We start from the raw sequence: 24642 nt of genomic DNA on the forward strand, positions 1-24642 counted from the left end.
TTCTCAAGTCACAAACAATCTTTATTCAGGGTTTTGTTTCGTTTTTTGTTTTTTCTCCCTGCTGAGCAAAGAAAATTTCATATGTGGCATAAATTACAGCAACAATAAAGCAATATTATGAAAGATTGCAATTGATTTTCACCTTTGTGCATGCATAAAGGCCTGGGCTCCATCTCATTCTGTTCACAGACCTTTCGGTTCTTTTGCTGATCACTTTCTCCACTGATTGCATCATCGTGTGATGTATAAAATATCAAAAACTAGTTTATATTCTGGAATATGTGAATTCTTGTGTTTATTATATTTTGGACCTTTGTCCTAATCTTATGTCTTAACCCTGTAAAACGTGATTCATGAAATAATAAGAAAATCTACATCACTCTTGCCTGTCCAGTTTTCTTCTATATTTTATTTTGTGTGAGTTTCCTTCTCTTTGTGACCACTTCCTGCTTTGCTTTGATAGTTTGCTGCTGTCTCTCGGGTTTGACTTTTACCTTTTCCCTGCTATTGTCTTGATTATCTTCAACCTGCTTTCCTTCCAGATTCTCACTCAGTCCTCCTCAGTGTGTGTGTATGTGTGTGTATAATGCTATCCTTCCCTTTAGTCCATGTCTTTATTTCTGTCCATCTGTGAAGCATCTGTGTCCTTCCGCTGGTGCTCGATGCTTTGCATTATTTAGTGTGTGGGTTTGGATTTCTAGTTTTTTTCCTTTTTCTTTTCTTTTCTTTTTGTTTGGTTTTTTTTCTCATTCTGAACTGAATAGCTTTTATTGCATCTTTGAATCCACAAATAGTAACAGTTTGACCCTCTGAGATCTATCTCATCATTAATAATAATCATAACCATATACATTTGAAGAAGGCAAAATTGGCTTGTTGGGAAAAATGTTAGTTAGCTTTTGATATAAATAAATAAATACAAAAATAAACACCAAAATACTAAATATTTTGATTGCACTGGGGCTAGACTTCACAGAGAAAAATGAGAAAAACAAGTCAATTACAGTGATTTTTTTTCCCTGTAATGACTTATCAAAACTTTGACTTCATAATGATCTAAAAGCAATAATTCTAAATGGAGATGCAAAAAAAATCTTTTTCATTTCTGATTGAAAATGAATGACATTATGTTTGCGTTTCCTTTTTTAGCTTGACAATTGATTTGTGTCTCAATTATTTCTAAATGCCTGAAGCCTAAAGCAATGTTAAGAAATTGATGATGGGATGGGATATCGCTCATTTTCAGTCCTGGTGGTCACTGGGAACGCTTAAACCTGTATATCAAATTACATTTGATATAGTTTATAATTTCTGACTCTTCAAGGATGATTTATTTATGCATTCTTTTTCATATCCAGAGGCAGGATTTTATTGTGAATATTTTGCATGCATTTGTTTAACTGTAATATTTATGAGATGAAAAGAATTATGGGCTGGAATGATCTGTGCTGTGCTGCAATGGCTGAGGAAGAGATGCATACCAAATAAATGCAGACCTTAGAAGATGAAGTGTGATAAGTTACATTTAACGAGTTGCTATCAGTGGTTAAATAGATATTGAATAATGGATTGGTTTTGAATGTGTCCAGTTTGAAGCCTTTGCTTTGCTTCGTTTATCTTTCCTTGTCCATACTTTTCTCTTGCTTTCATTCTGACACAAGTTCATCTTGGTTTCATCTCTCCAAAGATTGTTTTTGCTTTCTGAACTCTGCAGGCTCTTTCAGATGTTCTCTGGCACACTCTAATCTTGCCTTCTTGTTTTTGAGTGTATCCGGTGTTTTGGAGCCTTTTGTATTTCCATTCATAAAAGTATCTCTGGACTGTAGACTGAAAACGATGCACAAGAATGTTCTTCACTCAGTTAGATGTTGTGAAGGGGTCCTTGTTGTGTCCATTTCTTGTTTTAAAGAATGAACCAGATTCTTGATTTTATCACTTTAAATTTTTTGCTATCTCTGTGACAGATTTGTTTAAGGTTTCTTTGGCCCAGTGATTGCATCTCTAACTTTTCTTGACATTCCTGTGGACCTCATATTGAGAGCTTCAGTGAATAACGAAACTGCTCATCAATCAGTTATTCAGTCTTTTTTGAGCCTCTGAAAGTGTGGGGCTGTGTATAAAACCCTTTAACAACAGTTTTACATCAACATTACATTTTTGGTGGACTTCAGGAAGAACAGCTAGCGCATTGCTTTAGCTAATGTGATAACCAATAAACCAAGCATCCAGGAAAGCCTATGGAAACCAAGGGAATAAATCCTGAGGTAAACTAACCACTGAATCAATAAAAGATTAAGAATATAATTCAAGCATGATGGTTTTAAGTTTTAGTGACCTTTATAAAGCTCTATAATCACTTACCAGCTGTTGACCCCGAACACCCCATGAAGCAAACTGGAGCACTGAGTCAGACACCTCCGGAGGATTGAGCTCCCGCACCTCCCTGATGTAATGGTGATGATAAAAGTATCACAAAATCAGTCTAGCAATCACTGACACACTGTCATTGAAATCTCAGTGAGGTGAACTGGTGCTCTTAAAGGATGTTCAAATGAAAAAGAAATCATCCCATTATATTATTTAGGATTTATTTCTATGTTTCCTTACCTTGTGTATAGATTGTAGAGGAGGTACGATGCCAGGAAAGAGTGCTGGTAGACCTAAAAATCAAACACACAAACAGAAAATGTGATTTTTCTCATTAATAATAGCAGCCAAGAAGTCAGCAAATGCACATTCTGAGACTAACGTAGAAAACACACCACAAAATATTTTTGACATTTTTCATGGCATTTTAGTCGTCTTTATTCTCTTGGAGACTGCTAATAACAGTGTGATATATGCTGTCCATGTGCAAAGACAACAATGCAAACGTTTCAATTTGGTGAGGAAACTATAGTCTCCAATGGGATATGGCAGCTGAACTGTTGATTGCAGGGTAATGCTTTAGTTCTTTTAATTGGTAATTCTGCTTTCATTCACAAAAGAGAACAAAAGTTAATGAGACCTTTTGGCTTTCCATTGAAGCAAGAGAGAAGTCTGAATGTACTAGAAATTTTTATTTTCATGTAAAATGCTGATAATTTGTTTTCCAAGGGTTGACAACTAGTTATTGTTTATACCAAGGATACAGCTGCAGTTTAAAAAAATGATTTGCTTTTCATCAGTGTGCTTCTGCTTCATCTGTAGACCTGTGATACTTGTGCAGCCTCAAATTCTCTGTATTTAATTGGACAGTGACAGCAATAACACAGGATGCTTTCCAGTTTTAGATCAATTACAGTGAAATGGTAACAATGCTTTACTATTCTGTCATAGAACCTATGATGAGAGTACTTTATCACACAATGCAGCTGACACTCTGGGGCAACACAAGCTGTGATTGGATTGCATTAGTGGCACTTAAGCCTGACAATTGCCATTTAAAAAAATATGAAAACAACAAATTGGTCTCTGGAATAGATTTGCATTGACATAATCTGATACGTCTAATAAATAAAAACTTAAAATCTGACAAAAACTAAGAGAGGATGGAAAACTGAGGAAATATTTGAGAGCAGTGAGAGTAAACAAGAGTAAACAAGAAGGTTACAGACTGAATAACCGAAGAATGAACTTTGATTGATTGATTGATTGATAATACTTTATTCATCCCGAGGGAAATGAATGATTTGATTTGATGTTTCTTTGATGATTTTGGGGACCGATGACTTGCACTTATAGTACTTCTATACATGTTCCACACATGATTTATCCACAAGGATAAAGATTAGGTTATAGTGGATGTATTGGTCAAATACAGGACATTCCCTCAGCATAATCATCAGAATCATCAACTAATGATAAACAACACAAAAAGCTGTATATATTATATTATATTATATTATATTATAGTGAAGCATGAGTTATTGTTAATATTATTATAGTGTTTATGTCTTGATGTCTTATCCTACTGGTCAATCTTTTGTTTTCTGTTTTTTTATGTAACAGGTTTCAGTTTTATGATCATATGTTTAAATTTATGTTCATTGTTTCTCATATGCTGAGCTTTACTTTTATCTTATTATTTGAGTATCTTTTCGTGTCTAGTTTGCACTTTAGTTTTGGGTGCCTGTTATAGCCAACTTTGTATTTTGTATTTTGAGTGTTTATTTAGCTTCAGCTATTTTGAGTTTATCTCTCTTGTATTTAGTTTTCTCACAGTCTCCGTGTTTAGTGTAAATCTTCTTGTATGCATGTTTAGCTTTATGTCTTTTACGTTTTTCTGGTTTTGCTTTGATCAAGACTTTATCTAGTGTGGTTTCTTTCCTGTATCCAGTACTCCAAGCATCCATTGTCATTGTGTTTGTTATATAACCTTGAGTGTTTGGTGACAGGTTCTTGTAAATTGCTTTTCCTGGTATCTTTTATGTCTCTGTTTGGACTTTTTCGATCATGTTTGAAACTTGTTTGAAACTTTGATCAGCCCGACTTTCCTTTTGTTTGATATTATACCTGCAATATTCGGCAATTGGGTCCTTTGTCTACAGTCTACGCACAAACTGACAGCTTGTCCTCACAAAGCAATAGCATTGTCCTATGATGATAGCACATAACAGAAGTTGTTAGTACATGTTTTGAAGCTGCTTTTCTGCTTTGTGGTACAGTAGTAATGGTGCTAGAGAGTATCCTAGCCCTCTGTGTGACATTAGTCATTAGTCTGCGAAGTTTAACTAAAATGCTGTAAGCAAAACAACAGTCCGTTTCCCACAATGTGTACTATAAATATTACTTGATTTCCCATTTAAAGGTTTCAGATATCTAGCTGTGCAAGACAATTCTGCCATTACAAATATAAATATGTCAGAATGTAATGTGTGAATAATCTTTAACTGATCATTTATAATCGAAGATAACAAAAGGATAAAGCACAGCCCTCTCAGGAATAATACTGAATCGATAATAATAATATATACATTTGAAAATCAGAAACATTTTTCACTTTTCAGTGCTCCACAATTCAGCATTTTAGAAATGACCAGAGAAAATCCACTCACAGAGCATTTTATTTAGGATTCTCTGAGATAATGGTTCAATACTGCAGTGTCTCGGCATGCTAATCAGTTGCAGCATTAGCATAACAATATTAGATTAAGCACACCCAAGGGGTGATAAATGCTGTAGAGCTCCTCCATTCCCTGCAGTAAAAGCTCAGTTATGTGGAGCCACCAGCCTTCACTCTTAATTTGGACTTTCCTCTTCTCTTTACCAAAGAGAATTCCCCAAGAAGGAAAAAAGAAGCTTCCCCTTCTTCAAAAAAGACGTCAGCATCATTCAGGAGACGCCCCTCATAGGTGACAGCTCTGTGATGACTCCCTGATAAGGCTGTCAGCCAGGGGTGACACATGAGTTGGGAGGATGTTTGGAGAGACTGTTTCAGACAGCAGGGAGGTGTTTGAATGTGCTGTGTGGTAGTGTCTTCTCAGCAGACTGGGGTTACTTGCCACTTGTGAATAATTCCTTTTAGCTGTCTTAGAATATCGCAGTAGTAGAGTTTACTGCTCAATCAAGACTAACAAAAAGCATAAAAAATTAACTGATGTTTTTCTCATACCTGAGTCATCCTGATGCTGTCACAACTTGTGTATCTGATACTGGTACATTAATATGGTTTGCAGAGACATGAGGAAAATGTCTTTAAAAATTAAAAAGATGTATAAAATGCTCAAAATATCAGTTCTTACATGCTGTGGAAAGCTCACAAATGTATTTTAGAAGATATTGAGTGTACAAAATCGAACAATCTGTGCAGTTTTTCCTTTTTTTAATTTCCAGTATGACTGGTGTATTTTAGCCTTGTGATTGATTTTTTTTTTGGGAGTTGATCCATCCATTGGTGAGGTCTAACTATTTTGAAAGGCCTGAAAGGGTGGAGGCTTTTGGAGCACAGTGACCTGATTGCCTTCTCTTTGGCGTCTTCTGTTTTTGCCTCTATGAAAGGCCTCAAGGACTTGTTAAAAGCAGAGAAACACTATGCTCCCTTATCTGAAAGGTAGATATAGGAGAGACAGGAAAATCTAACATTTCAGCAAGAATGTCAGCTTTAACTAAAGTCTAAAGTTGGCTTGATTAAGGCAGGAGATGTTTTGAACAAATTACATTTTCACTCCAATTTGTGCAAAACTATGTTTTTTCTTTTCTTCTCCTTTTTGGTAGCTTTGTTAGATGGTAAATAACAAAGTAGCACAGTGCCCTCCAACTGCCACAGGCATTTGCATTGTAATCATTAAAATTATTTTTAAAAACTCTCAAGGCAAGGGTTAAACAACTATATTGAAAAAAAATCTAGACTGCCAATTCTCATTTGCAGCATAGTTCACATGGTGGCTTCTGAACAGCTGTGCTACTAAAAACACCATCAAAACACAGTCACTAATCAGACGAGCTTGTGGGTTTTTATAAACGTGCTAACAAAGACCATGTGACAAGAAAGACAGTTCGGTTTTTCTCCATGATGATAGACGTTCGTTTATAGTTCTGAGATGTACTGAGCCATTTTTACTATTGATTTGAAAGTAAGAAGTGCGGAAAAGACAAATGAGGCTCATCAAATGCATTTCTGCATAGTTTCAGAGATCAACTTTCCTGAATGCTTTTGCTAATGGATGACTGCGGTAATTAGCGCTGTTTGCTCACTACACTTCATTAACATGCACGTCCTAATGAAAAGCAATCGATACTCTGCAAAAATCACCAGCTCAAAAAGTAAATGTACCAGTACAAGTTCTGACAAATGTCCTTTTTAATGTCAGAAGGCTGCTGACCGTTAAAAAAAAACAAAAAAGGGCAGAAATCTATAGAAACCTTTGACGCAGCAGTATAGTACAGCAGAGAGAGAGAGTATGATTATGATAAATTCACGAGACAACTGGAGACAGTGGTGCGGGGGCATGCCATTACTCTCCATAGATTCAGGCTGTCACTTTCATGATGAACACATCTACTCTGTCCATCTCAGGAGGAGATAGCACCTCTAAATCTCTGTGTCAGTCCCATCAAGCACACAGAGCTCATTATGAAGCCTGCTTAGTTCACCGACACCAAGATGTTCCTGCAGCCTACAGAATGGAAGAGTGGGGAAAGACACGTAAGGTGATTTGCAACAAGCAATTTCACTGCTTTTGAATGCAGGCACAGCATTAGTTTTCCGGTGCGATAAATGAACAGTGTTCCATTTTCTATTATAACTTCTTGCAAGCACCATAAAAGATTCACACAGTTTCTTCTGCATAACAAAGTCCCAGCTGCCCTTCTTTTCTAAAAGAAGAAACCAACAGGAACTGTGGAGAAAAGACTGTTTGATGGGCTCAGGTGCACTCTGCTGCTAACAGTAAGCACTATTTTAATCACAAAATGTTCCCTGTTTATTGTGTTATGCACTTGATTTTGCCAGTTGGCGGTCAAAGTGGAACTGCAGTCCTCCAGAGATGAAGTGAGATCAGGCAAATGGAAATTTGAATTATGGATTTGTTTGTGGAAAAAATTGAAATTTTCCACATTAATGCTGATTTTTAAGCAGATAATTGCTTTATAAGCATATTATTATATTAATCTGAACTTATTTAAAGATTCATGAATAGGATTATCATACAGTGTGCCTCAGAGTGTATTATTTACACCATGAATGACTTCAAATATGATCTCTGCTTTAATGGTAATGTTAAAAGATTGTGCAAAAAACATTATTTAAATTTGATTAGGAGCTCCACCTGCTGCTGCATTAAGTGCTTCCATTGTCATGTATCACTGACTGAGTTAACAGGAACGAGTTACCTAGTAAATATGAGGTAAAATTGAATGTATTATTGGGGAGCTACCTGAACATCTCATTACCATTATCAATATAGCGGCTAGTAACTAAACTCAGGAAGAGAATATATTGTATATAGATGTTGGTAACAGGGGAGGAACTTTCTAGAACTGGATGCCTACATTTGTAGGAAGTAATTAAACAGGAGTTACTAACCTGGTCACAAGTATACAGTGCTTGTATTTCCATTCCATTTCAAATCTGCCTTCTTATTACAGTAGTAATTGCCTAACAAGATGCTATTATTTACATATATTTATGAAGCAAATAGTTATTCAGAGGCTGTGAAAGGAAGGGTTGCCATCAGTTTTTGGTATCAGCAGAGCAAAATGTGCATTGGAGATAAACTGCTGAGCAGAAACAAAAAAATCTAAGCATCCAAAAGAATACAATACATAATCAGTCAATAAGCAATACTGCATACATGCAGCATTGCACATGCTTGCAGTCACTATACTAAACAGCAGAGTCAAACATACACTGGCACGTTTGTTTGTTGCAGTTATGGACTGAGTGTTGAGGGGGTGTTTGCATCTGTATTCACAGTGAAGGACATGTGGGAGTTGGGCATTATTCCTCTCACCTCAAACGATAATGTTTTCCTTATATATCGGGTGTTGCTTGACTCGTCGTGTGTGGTGGCAGACCTGCACCTTTAACTGAGCTGACACGTTGCCAGAACATGCTGAGAGTGTTGATTTTTTTTTCCTTTTCACCCCTTTCTATTTTTGCTTTCTCTTGCTGGTTAGTTTTAGGCACTAAAATGATTCGGAGAGGGTAGGTAATGATTGCTCTTTGGGTTAAGTGTGCCGGCCCCAATGTGCCATTACACTATGTTTTGTGGTGTGTCAAGCACCACTGTATGTAAGACAAAGGTTAAGCATAGTGGGAAAGATCTGTGGGCCTTACTGATGTTGAAATTTAGCCACGTTCGTTTTAAAATCATAAATTTCCTCTAGCAGGAAGTAAATCTGTTGTATTATAATATAGCTATTATTTTTTTATTGTTGTTTCAGCTTTGCTTTTATTAGTTATCTGTTTTTTTAATATCATACAATAAGCTGTTGTAAAAATGAAAAAAATATATCTCCTCTTTGTGCATGTGCAGAAAAGAGATTCAAATGTAACACACAGTTTTCTTCTTTGTATCAGTGACACTGACACCCACACTCCGTTTGGAAGTCAAGGTACAGGAGCACATTGTGACCCAATCTGCACACATCGGTGTGGTTAAACATTAGCATAAACCAGAATCAAACTCAATCAGAGGGCAGATGGTTCAGTTGAATTCATCTCAGCAGCAAGTCCCAAAACGTAGATGTTACATTTTCAAGATGATAATCACACAGGTTCAGGTGGGTTTAATCAGATTCTATAACACGTTGAAGAACAGTAATTAAAATTCATAGCTGTAACTTCAGCTGCACAGTGTGGGAACTCTGAGAGCTTTACAGTTTTACAGTTTTCTTCTTTGTATCTGTACACAGATTTTCACCCAAAGTCAACTCTTACAATTTTGTCGCAGATCTTGTTTAAGAGTCGGACGTATGTTATCATTTTTTTTCTATAAACTTCAATGTTTACAACATGTAAACAGACTCCAACCTCTTATTCACATATGGGATATTATAAATAACAATTACAAATAACGAACAAATAACAATAACAATAATCAGAATTGGCTGTGAAGATCATTGTAATATTTAGTCAATTCGTACAGGATCGTGATTTTTTTTGTATGTTAGACTATAATTATCCTGCTGCAATTAACAGTCTAAATATCACAGATAATAAAATGTGCTTGAGGCAAGATATTTTGAAATTTTCCAGCTTAAATGTCAAAAAGCAGATTTACGTTGCATTTCTTACTTGGTTGTTTGCATTCCATTCTGTTTTTAGTTTAGTTTAAATGCCACAAACAATTTAATTGAGATACAGTGGCTTGTAAAAGTGTTCGGCCCCCTTGAACTTTTCCACATTTTGTCACATTACAGCCACAAACATGAATCAATTTTATTGGAATTCCACGTGAAAGACCAACACAAAGTGGTGAACACGTAAGAAGTGGAACGAAAATCATACATGATTCAAACATTTTTTACAAATAAATAACTGAAAAGTGGGGTGTGCGTAATTATTCAGCCCCCTGAGCAATTACAGCTGCCAGTCTTTTAGGGTCTGTCTCTACCAGCTTTGCACATCTACAGACTGAAATCTTTGCCCATTCTTCTTTGCAAAACAGCTCCAGCTCAGTCAGATTAGATGGGCAGCGTTTGTGAACAGCAGTTTTCAGATCTTGCCATAGATTCTCGACTGGATTTAGATCTGGACTTTGACTGGGCCGTTCTAACACATGGATATGTTTTGGGTCTGGGTTATGTTTAGGGTCGTTGTCCTGCTGGAAGGTGAACCTGATGAAAGACCCACTTTTACGACCTACTGAACAACGCACTGAACGACCACTGAACGACCCATTGACCCACCCACTGAACTGAATTTGGTGTTGAAAAATATTTCTTATGTTAATTTAACAGGTGTTAAAACTGACCAGTCAATTTTGACTGGGAACACTAAAGTAAGGGGGTGGGGGTGAACACAACCGGAGGGTTAATGACACCTTCGCCTTTGTTTGTATTGGCAACATTTAGCAATGATACCAGTATAAGGGGATTCTAAATATCAGATTATAGTTTTAATTCAAATATGTCACAACTCACTTCTGACGTCATGGTCCCCAAAGTGCCATCTCCATGGCATCTAATCATAAAAAAATTATACTAAAGTCACCCAAATTAAAAACATTCACAGCTCAAATAATTACTCTTCTGCTGTTGCTGCTGCACCACACAATATTTGCTTGCAATGCCTGGCAAAAGGTCACTTGGCACATATTTACATAGACTATACAAATATTATAATTGGCATGTCCAGAATTTGGTCAGGAAATATAAGGAGCTTGAGGAGGGTGATGAAGAGACTCACAAACGTGCAGATTCTGTATGGAAATCATTTATGGCTAAATCAAGTATCTGCTTTTGTGGGCACTCTGCCTTGTTTGCAGAGAGCCAAGAATGGTGGCCAACCACTTCCAAGGCCCTAAAGTGCAGGGATGCATATTTAGTTTGTTTCCAGCTAGTCATATACTGTAAGCTAGCCGGGTCTCACTCTTGAGACCTGTCAGGCTCAAGGAGCCTGCTCAAGAGCTTGGAGTCTGGCTGGAAGTCCTGGACTGAAGAACTAAGGAGTCCAGCTGTGTGTCACAGCAACAAGGGTCAAGAAACTGAGGAGAGGACTAATGTGATGAGCAGTTCTATGGTAAATCCAGATGGCTACAATTAGTAATGCAGTCATGTTCATCAGTACATTTACTGGTGACTGACTTTTTCCCTTTGTTTCACTTTTTCTTTTCACTTTGTAAAAACAAGAAAAGAAAAGGGAAGAAAGCCAGAATCCCCATAACATTTGTTGCTGTTTTGGACTTGATAATTGTGTTCTTTTTTCCGTTCCCTTCAACAACTCTCATTGTGCTAATGAATCTGTACCTCACTGTTAGTCATTCATTGTCCTCCATGGACTGAGACATTTTCAAGGACTGAGCTTCAGGTTTCCACTCTAACAAGCGTTTGATGATAGTGAAATCATATGGGGTGCCCAATAACCATGACCCTTAATTTTCTCTTTCTTAGGTATATGTTTATAGTTTAGGCAATTACACACTGGGTGCATATGTTTACGCCTCGGCTCTTTCTTTATGTTTAATTCGATGACAGTGTGTTTGAATGAAAGCATCAGGTAGATTCTGTTTGTTGATTAAATGAAAGGAATCTAAAGAAAAAAGAAAGTGCAGCAACAATACATTGTATCTGACAGTTTCTATACATTACAGGTCCTTGGTGATAATGGCTCTGATACTAACATATGACACAAATAGCCTTTTTATTTTCAAAAGATGGTGAGGAGGTCTTTGTGCTTCATGGTCTGAATAATGATTTTCTTACAACAGTTAGAGTCAGCGATGACTAAATTTATCTGTACACGCACACAAGTAAGTAGCCTATTGGGGGAAATCAGGTCAATGACAGTGGAGAATATGTCTTTGTAGTGCAGATGTACATATATAGCATATAATATGCTCAAAATAAGCTTTTATCCTTTCATACAGCTCTTTCATAAAGCCCTGCCGACTGCATATAACAAAGCTATTACTCATAGAAAATGTATATAACTAAAAGCAAGCCACAAAAACAGGAAGTCGGGTTAGAGTTGTGTTAGAGAAAAAAAAACAGCACCAATAGTATCAGAGTTGAGCCTAAAACTTAAGTAAGAACTTTAGTAGTGACTTAAGTTACAACAGTCCATTAAAACAAATGTTTTGGGGTAGATGTTTCTTGGGTTAGCTACAGTGGGGTGAAAAAGTAAAGGTATGTTGTTTGGATGTTGGTAGTATAATTCAATAATTCATATGCCTGGTTTTTAAATTTAAGTTTAGCAGGAGCATTTTTACTCAGAGGTTTTCCAACAAGACGGCCTGTTCTCGAACACAACCAGGTGAGCAGAACACGCTGCACAGCCACAGCAACAAAAATGAGGAACACTGAAATACTGTGGATTTGGAGCATTTATCTTTTTATAGGTAATATTCAGACACAGGGTTTTGAGCAGACACTTGACACTGAATTTTCAGCCTTGGTAAAAGCATATAGTCTTAGCATGCTTTTATTTGAGAACATTCAATTAACAGATCAAATCTTTTCTTGATTTTGTGTAGCTTGTGCAGTCAGACTTCTGTGGACCTTAAATCAAAATAGTTATATAGAGTATATATTGAGTAAGCCTGTTTTCATTGCACTTTGTTGCATTTACTTGATCTTTAAAGATAAACACAGTTTGTAAAATTGGTGCACGGCTCTATTCGGCTTTTTTTTTGTACCCAAAAACACAAGATACAAAACATTCAAACTTTATGGAAACCAGGAACTACTTAGCCCAGGCAACACGGACACTCTGAGCATAGAGCTAGATGGATGGCACGACAAAGAACAAAGGGAAAATCAGACAATATACACACACAATATAACAGGGGAACAAACCACAGTTAGGAACACAGGTGACAAAAGTTAAGCAAAACTTAACATCATACACACCGGGCAGGAGACTATCAAAGTAAAACAAAAAGTAACACACACTGTAACTAAGACACATGGGCGTGACACAGAGAACAGAGAGAAACACATGAACAAGACAGACTAAACATGTGAAGTGGAACACAGGGCAGGCATGAAAACAGTAACCTAAAGCCTAGATAACAAAACGAAGCCCAGAATGGACAAATACTGAGCATAACAGAATGATAACCAAAACCTGGAGCACAAACTTAACCACATAATAACAAAAGCCAGCATGACAACAAATACAAAATTCAGAACTATAATATAAAGACATGTCAATGGAAAATTGTACTTAGTAGTCAGTATAATCTTTAATGATATAAGTTTGCATATGGTAGAATACTGCATGTAACCATTTGTGTTTAGAAGTATATAGTTGGTGGCATATTGAAAGAATGTCTCATCCTAGGAGGTCTGTAACATTCCAGGGTGTTCTGGCGTTCACCCCCACATCCTAGGAGCATGGGAAAGGTCGTACCTTGTCTTATTGTTTTACGGTAGGATTAACGTAGCTATGTCAGTTTTAGTCTAAGTGCCTTTTTACATATAAATGAACTGTTGGACTTTCCAGACCAGCAGGTTAAGGGAAGTCGTTTATGGGGTCACACTCTCTCTCTCTCTCTCTCTCACACACACACACACACACACACACACACACACACATACACACACCACAAGCACCCACTGAAGTATAAATAAAGACCACGGCAGTCTCTCATTTGCGAATCTTGGAGCCTCACTCTTGGTGTGTGAGCTCTGGAGGCTGCCCTTGCTAGCAAGAAAATCTGTGTGTTTCTCCTCTCTGATTCTCTGCTGAAGAAGTGTTTTAGAATATATCTCTTCACAAGACAACAAACTAGAAAACTCCCTAACATTCCCAAAATGCAAAACGCTGGGTCACAGACCAAGGAACTCTACACCTTGTCATTTTGTTTATCATTCCTTGTGCTATTGACCAATAGTTTGGCCTCATAAGGCCAAGATTCTATTCTATATTATGTGTATCCAATGCCTGAGGCACACTGTTGTCCAAAAGCTATTGAAAACATAACAGACACACAGTCAAATGAGCTGGCTCATATATATATGTGAGTGAGCTGGCTCACTCACATATATATTGTTGCTGTAAATACTTGGGAGCCCATCAAATGTTAATTAGTCAGCAGCTGGAAAAATCTTCTAAATAGAAAGACAATTATCTACTTCAATTTGAGCGATGGTTGCTAAAATTGTAGTGCCCAGCGGATTATAGAAATGAATTAGCTTTTGTGGTGTCCCAATGCAACCTGTAATGTGCTGATATTAAAATTGCAAAGTTAATAGTAAAACTGCAGGGCACTGATCAGTCGTTGTGACATTATGTTAGAATTTCAGGACACTGAATTTTATGGTGACATGTCATGTCTCAGAATGGAGATTGTTAACGTTAATAAAAGTGAATATAAGGCCTGATTTACATGATTCATATCATTCACAATTTAAAGCAATCCTTATTTGCCTTATATAGTGTGGTCCAGAATTTAATTTCAACTAATTTTCACATATAATGTCTTGAATTCTCAAACACGTAGCCTAAAGCAGATAATTTTTAAGCTGGAGAGGAAATGGCGTGTCACAAATTTAGAAGATCATCATTTAGACTGGAGAAATAGTTTGTTGCTTTATAAGAAAGCCCTCCGCAAAGCCAGAACATCTTACTATTCATCACTGATTGAAGAAAATAAGAACAACCCCAGGTTTCTCTTCAGCACTGTAGCCAGGCTGACAAAAAGTCAGAACTCTTTTGAGCCAACCATCCCTTTAACGTTAACTAGTGATGACTTCATGAACTTCTTCACAAATAAAATTTTAATCATTAAAGAAAAAATTACCAATAATCATCCCACAGATGTAATATTATCTACAGCTACTCTTAGTTCCATTGATGTTAAGTTAGACTCTTTTTCTCCAATCGATCTTTCTGAGTTAACTTCAATAATTACTTCCTCCAAACCATCAACGTGTCTTTTAGACCCCATTCCTACAAAACTGCTCAAAGAAGTCCTGCCATTGATTAATTCTTCGATCTTATATATGATCAACCTATCTCTAATAATCAGCTATGTACCACAGGCCTTCAAGCTGGCTGTAGTTACTGTTACTTAAAAAGTAACTAGAAATCTCTAGACCCAGCAGTCTTAGCTAATTATAGGCCAATCTCCAACCTTCCTTTCATATCAAAAATCCTTGAAAGAGTAGTTGTCAAACAGCTAACAGATCATCTGCAGAGGAATGGTTTATTTGAAGAGTTTCAGTCAGGTTTCAGAGCTCATCACAGCACAGAAACAGCTTTAGTGAAGGTTACAAATGATCTTCTTATGGCCTCTGACAGTGGACTCATCTCTGTGCTTGTCCTGCTAGACCTCAGTGCAGCATTCGATACTGTTGACCATAATATCCTATTAGAGCGATTACAACATGCTGTAGGTGTTACAGGTATTGCACTGCAGTGGTTTGTATCATATCTATCTAATAGACTCCAATTTGTGCATGTAAATGGAGAGTCCTCTTCACACACTGAGGTTAATTATGGAGTTCCACAGGGTTCAGTGCTAGGACCAATTCTGTTTACATTATACATGCTTCCCCTAGGCAGCATCATTAGAAGACATAGCATACATTTTCACTGCTATGCAGATGACACCCAGCTCTATCTGTCCATAAAGCCAGATAACACACACCAATTAGTTAAACTGCAGGAATGTCTTAAAGACATAAAGACCTGGATGGCCGCTAACTTTCTGCTTCTTAATTCAGATCAAACTGAGGTCATTGTACTCGGCGCTGAAAAGCTTAGAAATATGGTATCTAACCAGATTCTTACTCTGGATGGCATTACCTTGGCCTCCAGTAACACTGTGAGGAACCTTGGAGTCATTTTTGACCAGGACATGTCCTTCAACGCACATATTAAACAAATATGTAAGACTGCGTTCTTCCATTTGTGCAACATCTCTAAAATTAGAAATATCCTGTCTCAGAGTGACGCTGAAAAACTAGTTCATGCATTTATTACTTCCAGGCTGGACGACTGCAATTCATTATTATCAGGATGTCCTAAAAACTCCCTGAAAAGCCTTCAGTTAATCCAAAATGCTGCAGCAAGAGTACTGACAGGGACTAGAAAGAGAGAGCATATTTCTCCTGTTTTGGCTTCCCTTCATTGGCTTCCTGTTAAATCCAGAATTGAATTCAAAATCCTGCTCCTCACATACAAGGTCTTAAATAATCAGGCCCCATCTTATCTTAATGACCTTGTAGTACCATATCACCCTATTAGAGCACTTCGCTCTCGCTCTGCAGGCCTACTTGTTGTTCCTAGAGTATTTAAAAGTAGAATGGGAGGCAGAGCCTTCAGTTTTCAGGCCCCTCTTCTGTGGAACCAGCTTCCAGTTTGGATTCAGGAGACAGACACTATCTCTACTTTTAAGATTAGGCTTCAAACTTTCCTTTTTGCTAAAGCATATAGTTAGGGCTGGACCAGGTGACCCTGAATCCTCCCTTAGTTATGCTGCAATAGACGTAGGCTGCCGGGGGATTCCCATGATGCATTGAGTTTTTCCTTTCCAGTCACCTTTCTCGCTCACTATGTGTTAACAGACCTCTCTGCATTGAATCATATCTGTTATTAATCTCTGTCTCTCTTCCACAGCATGTCTTTTATCCTGTCTTCCTTCTCCCACCCCAACGGTCTCAGCAGATGGCCCCGCCCCTCCCTGAGCCTGGTTCTGCTGGAGGTTTCTTCCTGTTAAAAGGGAGTTTTTCCTTCCCACTGTCGCCAAAGTGCTGCTCATAGGGGGTCATATGATTGTTGGGTTTTTCTCTGTATCTATTATTGTACGATCTACTGTACAATATAAAGCGCCTTCAGGTGACTGCTGTTGTGATTTGGTGCTATATAAATAAAATTGAATTGAATTGAATAATAAGTCCCTATCATATCTTAAAGACTTCTTACTATCATATTGTCACAATAGAGTGTTTTACGGTGGTTGTTAGAATTTCTAATCCAAATCTCCCAGTTTGGATATGAGAGACAGACACCCTCTCTATTTTTAAGATTTTGTATAAAACTTTCCTTTTAGATAAAGCTTATAGTTAAGGTTGGAACAGAGACCCCTGAACCCTCTGTTAGTTACACTTCAATAGACCAAAGATCTTGGGACCTTTCCATGACACTCTGAGCGTTTTCTTCTTCAATCGCCTCTTTTTTATGTGTTTACACATCACTTTTGCATTGCGTCATTAGTAGTTTTCATGGCTGAATATGTTATATTCTCACAAATCAAACCTGCTAATTTATTGACTATATGCCTTAAAGTTATACCATCATGCCAGCTCTGTGTTGACGTACTGAACAAAACGATATCTCCACAGTTTGCAGTTCATGGTTCATGAACTGCAAACCTCCAGTATAAGCAGCCTCAAGCCAAACACCAGTGAATGTATGCAACGGGAATATTAAGAGTTTCTCACCTGCTTGACATCATATCCCAAAAGGACAAAATTCAGATCTGGAGAAACTGCAAACTTTGACGCTTTAAAAGTCGCCTGTGGGAAGAACAAGAATACGAGAAGAGTGTGAGTTTTTAGTTGCTGCTGTTGTTTTCACAACGAGCCTTTTCACAGGTTGCTGAACAAATACACTTTTCAAACTAGTCATGTCTTGATGCAGCAGCATACACACTCTGATAGATCAGTGCATGGAGTTACAGCAAACCTTGAGTGGCCTGAGCTGGGTCACAACGGCTGCTCTTTCCAAAAGGTTGCAACCCACAAAAAAGTCTTGCATCACAATACTGACAAAATATGTCATTGAGATTTTTAATTTTTATTTCTTACTTACAAATGTTGTATTTTTCAACAGAAGGTCTGTCTCGTTGGTGCGTGTGTTGACTCTGAAAACGTCTCCTCCCCAGCTTCGAAAAATTATTTCTTCGTCTGTAGGACAGATAGAGGCATTAAAGTGATATGCAACGTTTGTATGTAAACAGATTTGAGTTTGGTCACGTACTGAACATAAACCGGGAAACCTACACATAGATTACATGAATAAAAACAAAAGTCACAAGCATGAAAAGGCAATCAAGTTCTTCTCCTATCAGTAACAATGATATTTATTTAAAAAAAGCATAAAACCATCACCTATTACTGATATAACAACAACAACAACAACAATAATAATAATGATATAATAAAAATCAAGATTCAAAATATTTTCTTCCTTCACAATTCCCAATGAACACAATCTCTTAATGAACAAAATATTATTTAATTGGAAGTGGGTTTTTTCCCCCTCTGGACAGAAGAGGTCTGTTTAAAACACATGCAGTTTCGACTGCAGCTGACTGTGTTTATTTTTAATGTTGCCGTGGCAACCTCAGCCACATGAATTTGTGATGTGGTCCTGAAAGTTTGCATTATTTATATAATTTAAGATTGCATACTTGAGAAACGCTCTCATCTGCACCTCCGTGTCAGATGGGTATTGGAACCGGCTATTTGTTTGTGGATTAGGCTCTCTGTGGTTTCTATTACTTCTGTTATCTCCTCATTTCTTTGTGCTGTTTTCTTCCTTTGCCTTCTGTGTTCTCCCGTCTTTATTCTCATGTCTAGTGTTAGCCTTTCTGTCTTCTTGTTATAGTTTAGAAATGTTAGATTTCTGATGAGTTATGTTTTGGTTTTACTTTGTGTTTCTTGTTTCCTTTCTTAGTAAGTGTCTCTGTCTTTATTGTATTTGCTGGTATTTGATTCCAAGGTTGCTTATGTTGACCCATATCTTTGCAAATAAAGTAAAACCTGGAGATGTCTTCTTGTTTTCTCCCATGGAATTTTCAGTCTTGCCAGATGTACTGCTCATGTGTGGATTTTAAAACACATTTTTGAATTTTTCTGAAGCTGTAGTCTCATTTGTTGAAAGTTGTTTTATAAAGTCCAGAGGCAGAATAGGTTAAAATTCATTTTTCAAGGTGCTCAAGGTAAGATTAGTTTCTTCAAAGTAAAACTGGTCAGCAGATGATCACTTTGTTCCTGATGAACTGCAACAGTTGAACTTCTCACCTTTTGACTCCAGAAAATATTACGGGACTACATTTTCATGCAGAAAAATACAGTTCCAACCCCCACACATCCACTCACCCAAGTCGGAAAAAAGAGTTTTCAAAATTGCAAATTAAGTTAACAGTAACAATTAAAGCAAGCAGCTAAAACACTGGGAAAGAGAAGTGCTAGATTCTACAATAGAATACACATTTGTCCCACAACCTAAGTGATTATTTAGGTAAGTAAAACTCTGTATACTGGTTTGAGAAAGGGTAGCATACAAGGGTGTAGATTTGGTTTTGGCATTGGTAGGGACGGATGATTCAACCACCGAACCCTGCCCCGTTTCTTTTTTTTCTTTTTGTCTTTGCTTCTTGATAATAAAAAAAAGGAGAAATATACTTGCCTATATATGCTATTCTACATGCTTTTAAACCATTTAAAATGATAATTCATAGCTTTATATGTGAATTATATAATGTTAAGTTACTATTAAACAAATGACTAAGTATTTTATACTTTAGTTTACTTCAGCCATATTCCATATAAATCAGGTATCATACAAAAATAAAAATAGCTTAAAATACAGTCATGACAATAAAAGAATATGACTTTAAGGACTTAACAACATTACTTCAGTTACACCAACATCTCTGAATGACCTGCTGGGTTTTGTCCATAAAACTACTTGTCTAAGATTACCACAAAGTAACAGATCTCTCAGCAAAATTATGCAACATTTTAGGCACTATTGCCCCGATCAAGTCAGTGAGCTGGGATGTTTTACTCTAAACATGAACTACTGTTACAGCAACAGACATGGACTACATGTCCCACACAACAACTCAATGTCCACTATGTGAAGCAGCCAAACACAGGCCTGCTCCTCTCGTTAACTGAGATGAACTGCTGGCATATTTGTTTTACATCTATACTGTCCAGTCTCTCCTGGTGGCCATAGCAACACGTTATTCATGGTTACATACAATTTTAGGCTGATGTGGGCCAAAGCCTAAAACGATGTGCTCATCTGAGGCCTGTACTATGAAGTGAGTGACGAATGTATCTTTGTTTTTATCAGGATTCATCTACTTAACACTGCCAGTCAGGGTTACTGGTCACTTGAAGCTAGATATCGTCTCCCTAAGTTAACCTTGGATTTTCCCTGTGTGTTCTTATGAAAGGGGTGACACTGGCAGCATCTGATCAATCACAATTCTGAATAAGTGTCCTGGCGGCAAATAAGCTCATGTTATAAAGACAGATAAATTATATTATGAGAAAAATATAAATAGGCTGAAAGCAACACATCTGCTGCAGACAAAGCAATAGTATGAGTGAGTGGGAGGGAGGAAAAGCACTGTAGAGTAATTTAGTATTAAAAGCGGTGTATGAATGCATAAGCACTTTATGCGCTTCAGTGAGATTGAAAAAGATCTTTTGATATTTGAAGCCAGGAAGGAAAGCCAGCAAAAATCTGTAACTGTGTAAGCTAACTAACTTATCAATATCACAGCTCTGACATTAATCCACAGGAGAATGAGATGAATTGAGGATTGATTTATTTTATTAAAACACTCTTTAACAGACAGTTTTAGTTTTCTTTCCTTCTGTTGAAAACTCGGTGGTGTTTAACAGTCAGAACAAAAATAAATGTAAAAGCAGAATCTAAATGCAGGATAACCTGCATGTAAACTTGGTTTAAGATCCAGAAGTACAAATAGGACCTCTGTTTTAGGATCATAATGTGTACACACTAATCAAACTTTTGTGGAATTATTAGCTGCCAGTTAAAAAAAAACAATTAAAGGAATATAATTGTGTCTAAGAATTTATATTTAGTACTGGTGCTCCTCAGCAAAAGACAAAGACATGCTACTGAAAATGTTTATATCCACGTGCTGACAGAGTATAATGGATCATCTGGGAATAGTGACGCTATTTTCTTGAGAACCGATTGATCAGTGATTGGAGGTGATTTTATACTTGGTGGTGATTTTATACTTGTTGACAGCGTACCCTGGAGCGGGACCTAAAACTACTCAAGAACAGAAAATAAATGCAATCATCAACAAAAAAAGAAGATCAAAATGCAAGTGACCAACAATAAATCTGTATTGCTACATGGGAGGAAACACTTGTGTCATTTTAGGAATCCTTTACAACAATCTGAAAGGAAATAAAAATGTTGATTGCAAAACATCTACTGTTAATGTTATTTGTAATGGCTTTTGGCATGAAAATAACACCTCAGTCCAAGGATAAGCACTTCAACCACCGACCATGTGTAAAGACCAAAAGTTTAGAATTCCTGGTAGACATTAAACAGATAAGTCCAGTCAAGGCAGTTTTATTTATACAGAACATTTAAAACAACAGTAGGTGACCCGCTGTGCTTTCCAGGCAAATGTTTCCGGTCTCCAAAAACCCAAATAAAAAAAAACGCAAAAGTCACATAAGCAAACATCCCGAAAAAACTTTCCTTAAGTTTCTCGAGTAAACAAAATAACACAGCAAAGAAACAAGTGTGTGTAAGATGGATAGGTGCAAGTGTTTCCCCTGAAGAGAGGAGGAGTGAAAAACAACAAGAAACACTTATTTAGTACGGCCTGTCTAAAAAACCTCAGTTTTCAACAGTAGAAACAATAACAGGAGTTCCTGCAATAACTCTCAGCTAATCCCAAACCAGCATTACAGTCCACAGAGGCTGGAATTCCATTAATGCATTTGACAGGTCTGAATCATTCCAAGGCCCCTGTCTCATGTAAATGTCAACGAATAAGCTCGGAGGCATCAATCTCAGCCAAGAAAGCCGTTGACTTGCAAACACTCAAAACACTTTAGAGTATAATGACAGGGAAATAAATATGAAATACAGATGGATTGCTTGTTTTCAACAGGCAAGCAAATCCTCAAAAGGGCTCTTGTCATTTAGAAACTCCTACCCACAGTAAAACAAACCACAATCCATTTTTTTTTCTTCATATTTTATATGCAGCGCGTGTAGAAAATTACTGGTTATAAAAAACATTTTAAAGCAGAGGTAATTGGAAAAATAGGGCTAGTGTCCTCCTGAGTTGAGGACAATTCCTTGAGAAATTGCTTCGAGGATAACGGCAACATGTAATCTCAGATGTGATTAAAGTGTCTCAACTATTCAATGACTTGCCACTTTTAGGCAGAGGACAAGAATTAAGGAAGTACCCGCTGCTGACACTGTTTCAAAACTGACAAAAGTCATTTCTAGCTCCCAAAGTAAATATAACACGGTGAAGAAAATATTAATGCTTCACATTGCAGTACTTTCACCAAACACTGATGTCCTTGTCGATCACAACTGATCCAGATTTATTTTAAAGGTTAAATGAATGCACGTCAGGGCTGCAACCAATGATTATTTTCATTGTCACTTCATTTAACCTCTCTCAAATTAGCCAACTAATCATGGGATCTATAACTTTACATAAACTGCGTTTTTGTTGTTGTTGTTGTCAAAAAATCAAAGATATTTACAAGCAGCAAATCCTCGTGTTTGAGAAGCATGAAACCAGAAAATGGGACTTCAGAGATTAATTAAAATAGTTGCCAATTAAACAAATAATCCATTTCTCAAATGCTTCTTTCTGCTTCGTTGCTCTTCGGTTAAACTGGAGGCACAGAGTTTGAGAGATGGCAGTATTTGCCACACAGGGACTAGTGCGTCTAATCACACAAGATTCTGGGATTTCAGAGCTTTGCTCTTACTCCAAATAAAGGTCTGAACTTTTTTTTGGCATTTCTTTTAAAATGTGTCAACATCTGGGAAGAACTCAGTTTGTGGCTCTGTCACGGTTGTTTATTAGACTGAGATGTTGTCAGTTGTTTGCAAGTAATTCCAAGTCAGGGGACGTGTGCTTCAGAGTGCTTAAAGTGCCAATTTTGAAGATTTATTGTTTAAATAATGTCGCTATCTGTCAGCAAATGAGGTAACACAATGGTGAACCTATCATACACTGACACAGCACAGTACAGTATTTATCTATTTCCAGTATTACGATCTGGATTCATTTTACTTCTTGCTTAATTTTCAAAGATTAGTCTCTGTTTGGTCTTTCTGTTTTCTTTTACCTCCTTCCTTTGTTCACCCTATATTGTTGTTTAGATTTCACCTTTTTCAGGATTGCTGCTGTGTGTATTTGGTCTCAAGATATTTGGTTTTTGCACCCTCTTTTGAATTTATTTTATACTTTCGGACCGTGGACTCCATCTGATTTGTTTCTTGTTCATTATGAGGTTGAAAACAAACGTTTTTTTAATTTTAGTAACTGTCGCTCCATTTCATGTGGTGTCTGAAAACAGGTTTTCACTTGATCATTAACTCAAACCATGACACTGGCAACGTTATTGTGAAAAAAAAAATGTATTAAGTTACTTCTAATGCATAATTCTTGCTGCAGTTTCACATTATAACTGTATAACTGGTCAGTTATGAGCTGACTTTCAGTATGATCTGATTTGTGTCCATGCACAGAAAATAAATATTTTCCACTTTTAAAAGACAAAAATTTGGAGGTTTGGGGTTGGTGTTGAAACAAATCGCACCAGAGGCCCATACTTGTGTCATACACATCACAGCAGTTGCATAAATTCTACTACATCATAAGTTAAAAAATATGTTGCTTTACTAAGTATAGGCATTGACTTTCTTAAGTTTAAATATTATAAATATCTGGTTGAAATTTTAAAAAATGTCATGATTTGGGTTGAAATGCAACCTTTGCCACATATCTTAAAGCTTTTCTTGGTTGCCATGGTGACATCTCCCTCGTTTCTCTGCATAAAACAGTGCTTTTGACGAAAACACTTCCTTTTGAGATGCACTGAAAACATCTGTCCTCATGAAGAAAAAAAAAAATTCTGTTTTGGTGACTTTTCCACATTCGGTTATAAGGTTGCACTGGAAAAAACACAACAGTGTCATCATTAGCATTATTCCACAGCAGGTCACTTTGAAATATCACAGGGAGTAATGGGGAAAAAGAAGGAGCAGCCACTGCAAGTGATTAAATGAAGAGCAGCAGGTGACAGGCTGTACACCTCTTAACTTCCCAGACGGTTACCCGCTTTGATTTTGATCTTTCTACACCGCACAGAGCGCCAGTCTGTGAACAGCAAGGCACAGTGAAAGACACGCTGCCTCACAAAATGAGCAATAAAAAGGCCAATTATTCTGACATCTTCCACAAAATGACATGGCTGTCTCCAGAATTCTGTTACCTGTAGTATTAAACCATATTTGGTTTGACCATCTTTAATTCTAGGCACTGCCAAGTTGACAACGACTGGTATTGTCAAATAAATAGGTAAGCTAACATTACACAGCATATCTGTGTAGGCTCTCAGCCAGCATTAAACACCTTTTAAAGTTGATGGCAAAGACGTTAGAAGAATGCAAAATGTTTCCGTCTTTTAGCTTTACTTTGTTTTCCATTAACCCCTGAGTGCAGAAGCAGATAATTCCACAAGAACATGTGGAAGCAACATTTCTGCCTGTGATTGATTATT

At 37.1% G+C, this 24642-nt stretch overlaps 1 protein-coding gene across 1 annotated transcript in view; it reads right to left on the reverse strand.

Annotated features, from left to right (window-relative positions):
• Positions 1-24642, reverse strand: part of LOC102797105 (inactive dipeptidyl peptidase 10) — a 134239-nt gene that overhangs the window by 32805 nt on the left and 76792 nt on the right. Inside the window, exons 4-7 of the mRNA XM_087829735.1 lie at positions 17903-17997; positions 17533-17607; positions 2608-2660; positions 2362-2443 (exon numbers count right to left, since the gene is read on the reverse strand). Of these exons, the coding sequence (XP_087685861.1) occupies positions 2362-2443; positions 2608-2660; positions 17533-17607; positions 17903-17997 (305 nt within the window). The remainder of the gene's footprint in view (positions 1-2361; positions 2444-2607; positions 2661-17532; positions 17608-17902; positions 17998-24642) is intronic.

Source organism: Neolamprologus brichardi, chromosome 16 (assembly GCF_056152115.1).
Source record: "Neolamprologus brichardi isolate AB-2024 chromosome 16, ASM5615211v1, whole genome shotgun sequence".
Taxonomy (NCBI): Eukaryota; Metazoa; Chordata; class Actinopteri; order Cichliformes; family Cichlidae; genus Neolamprologus; species Neolamprologus brichardi.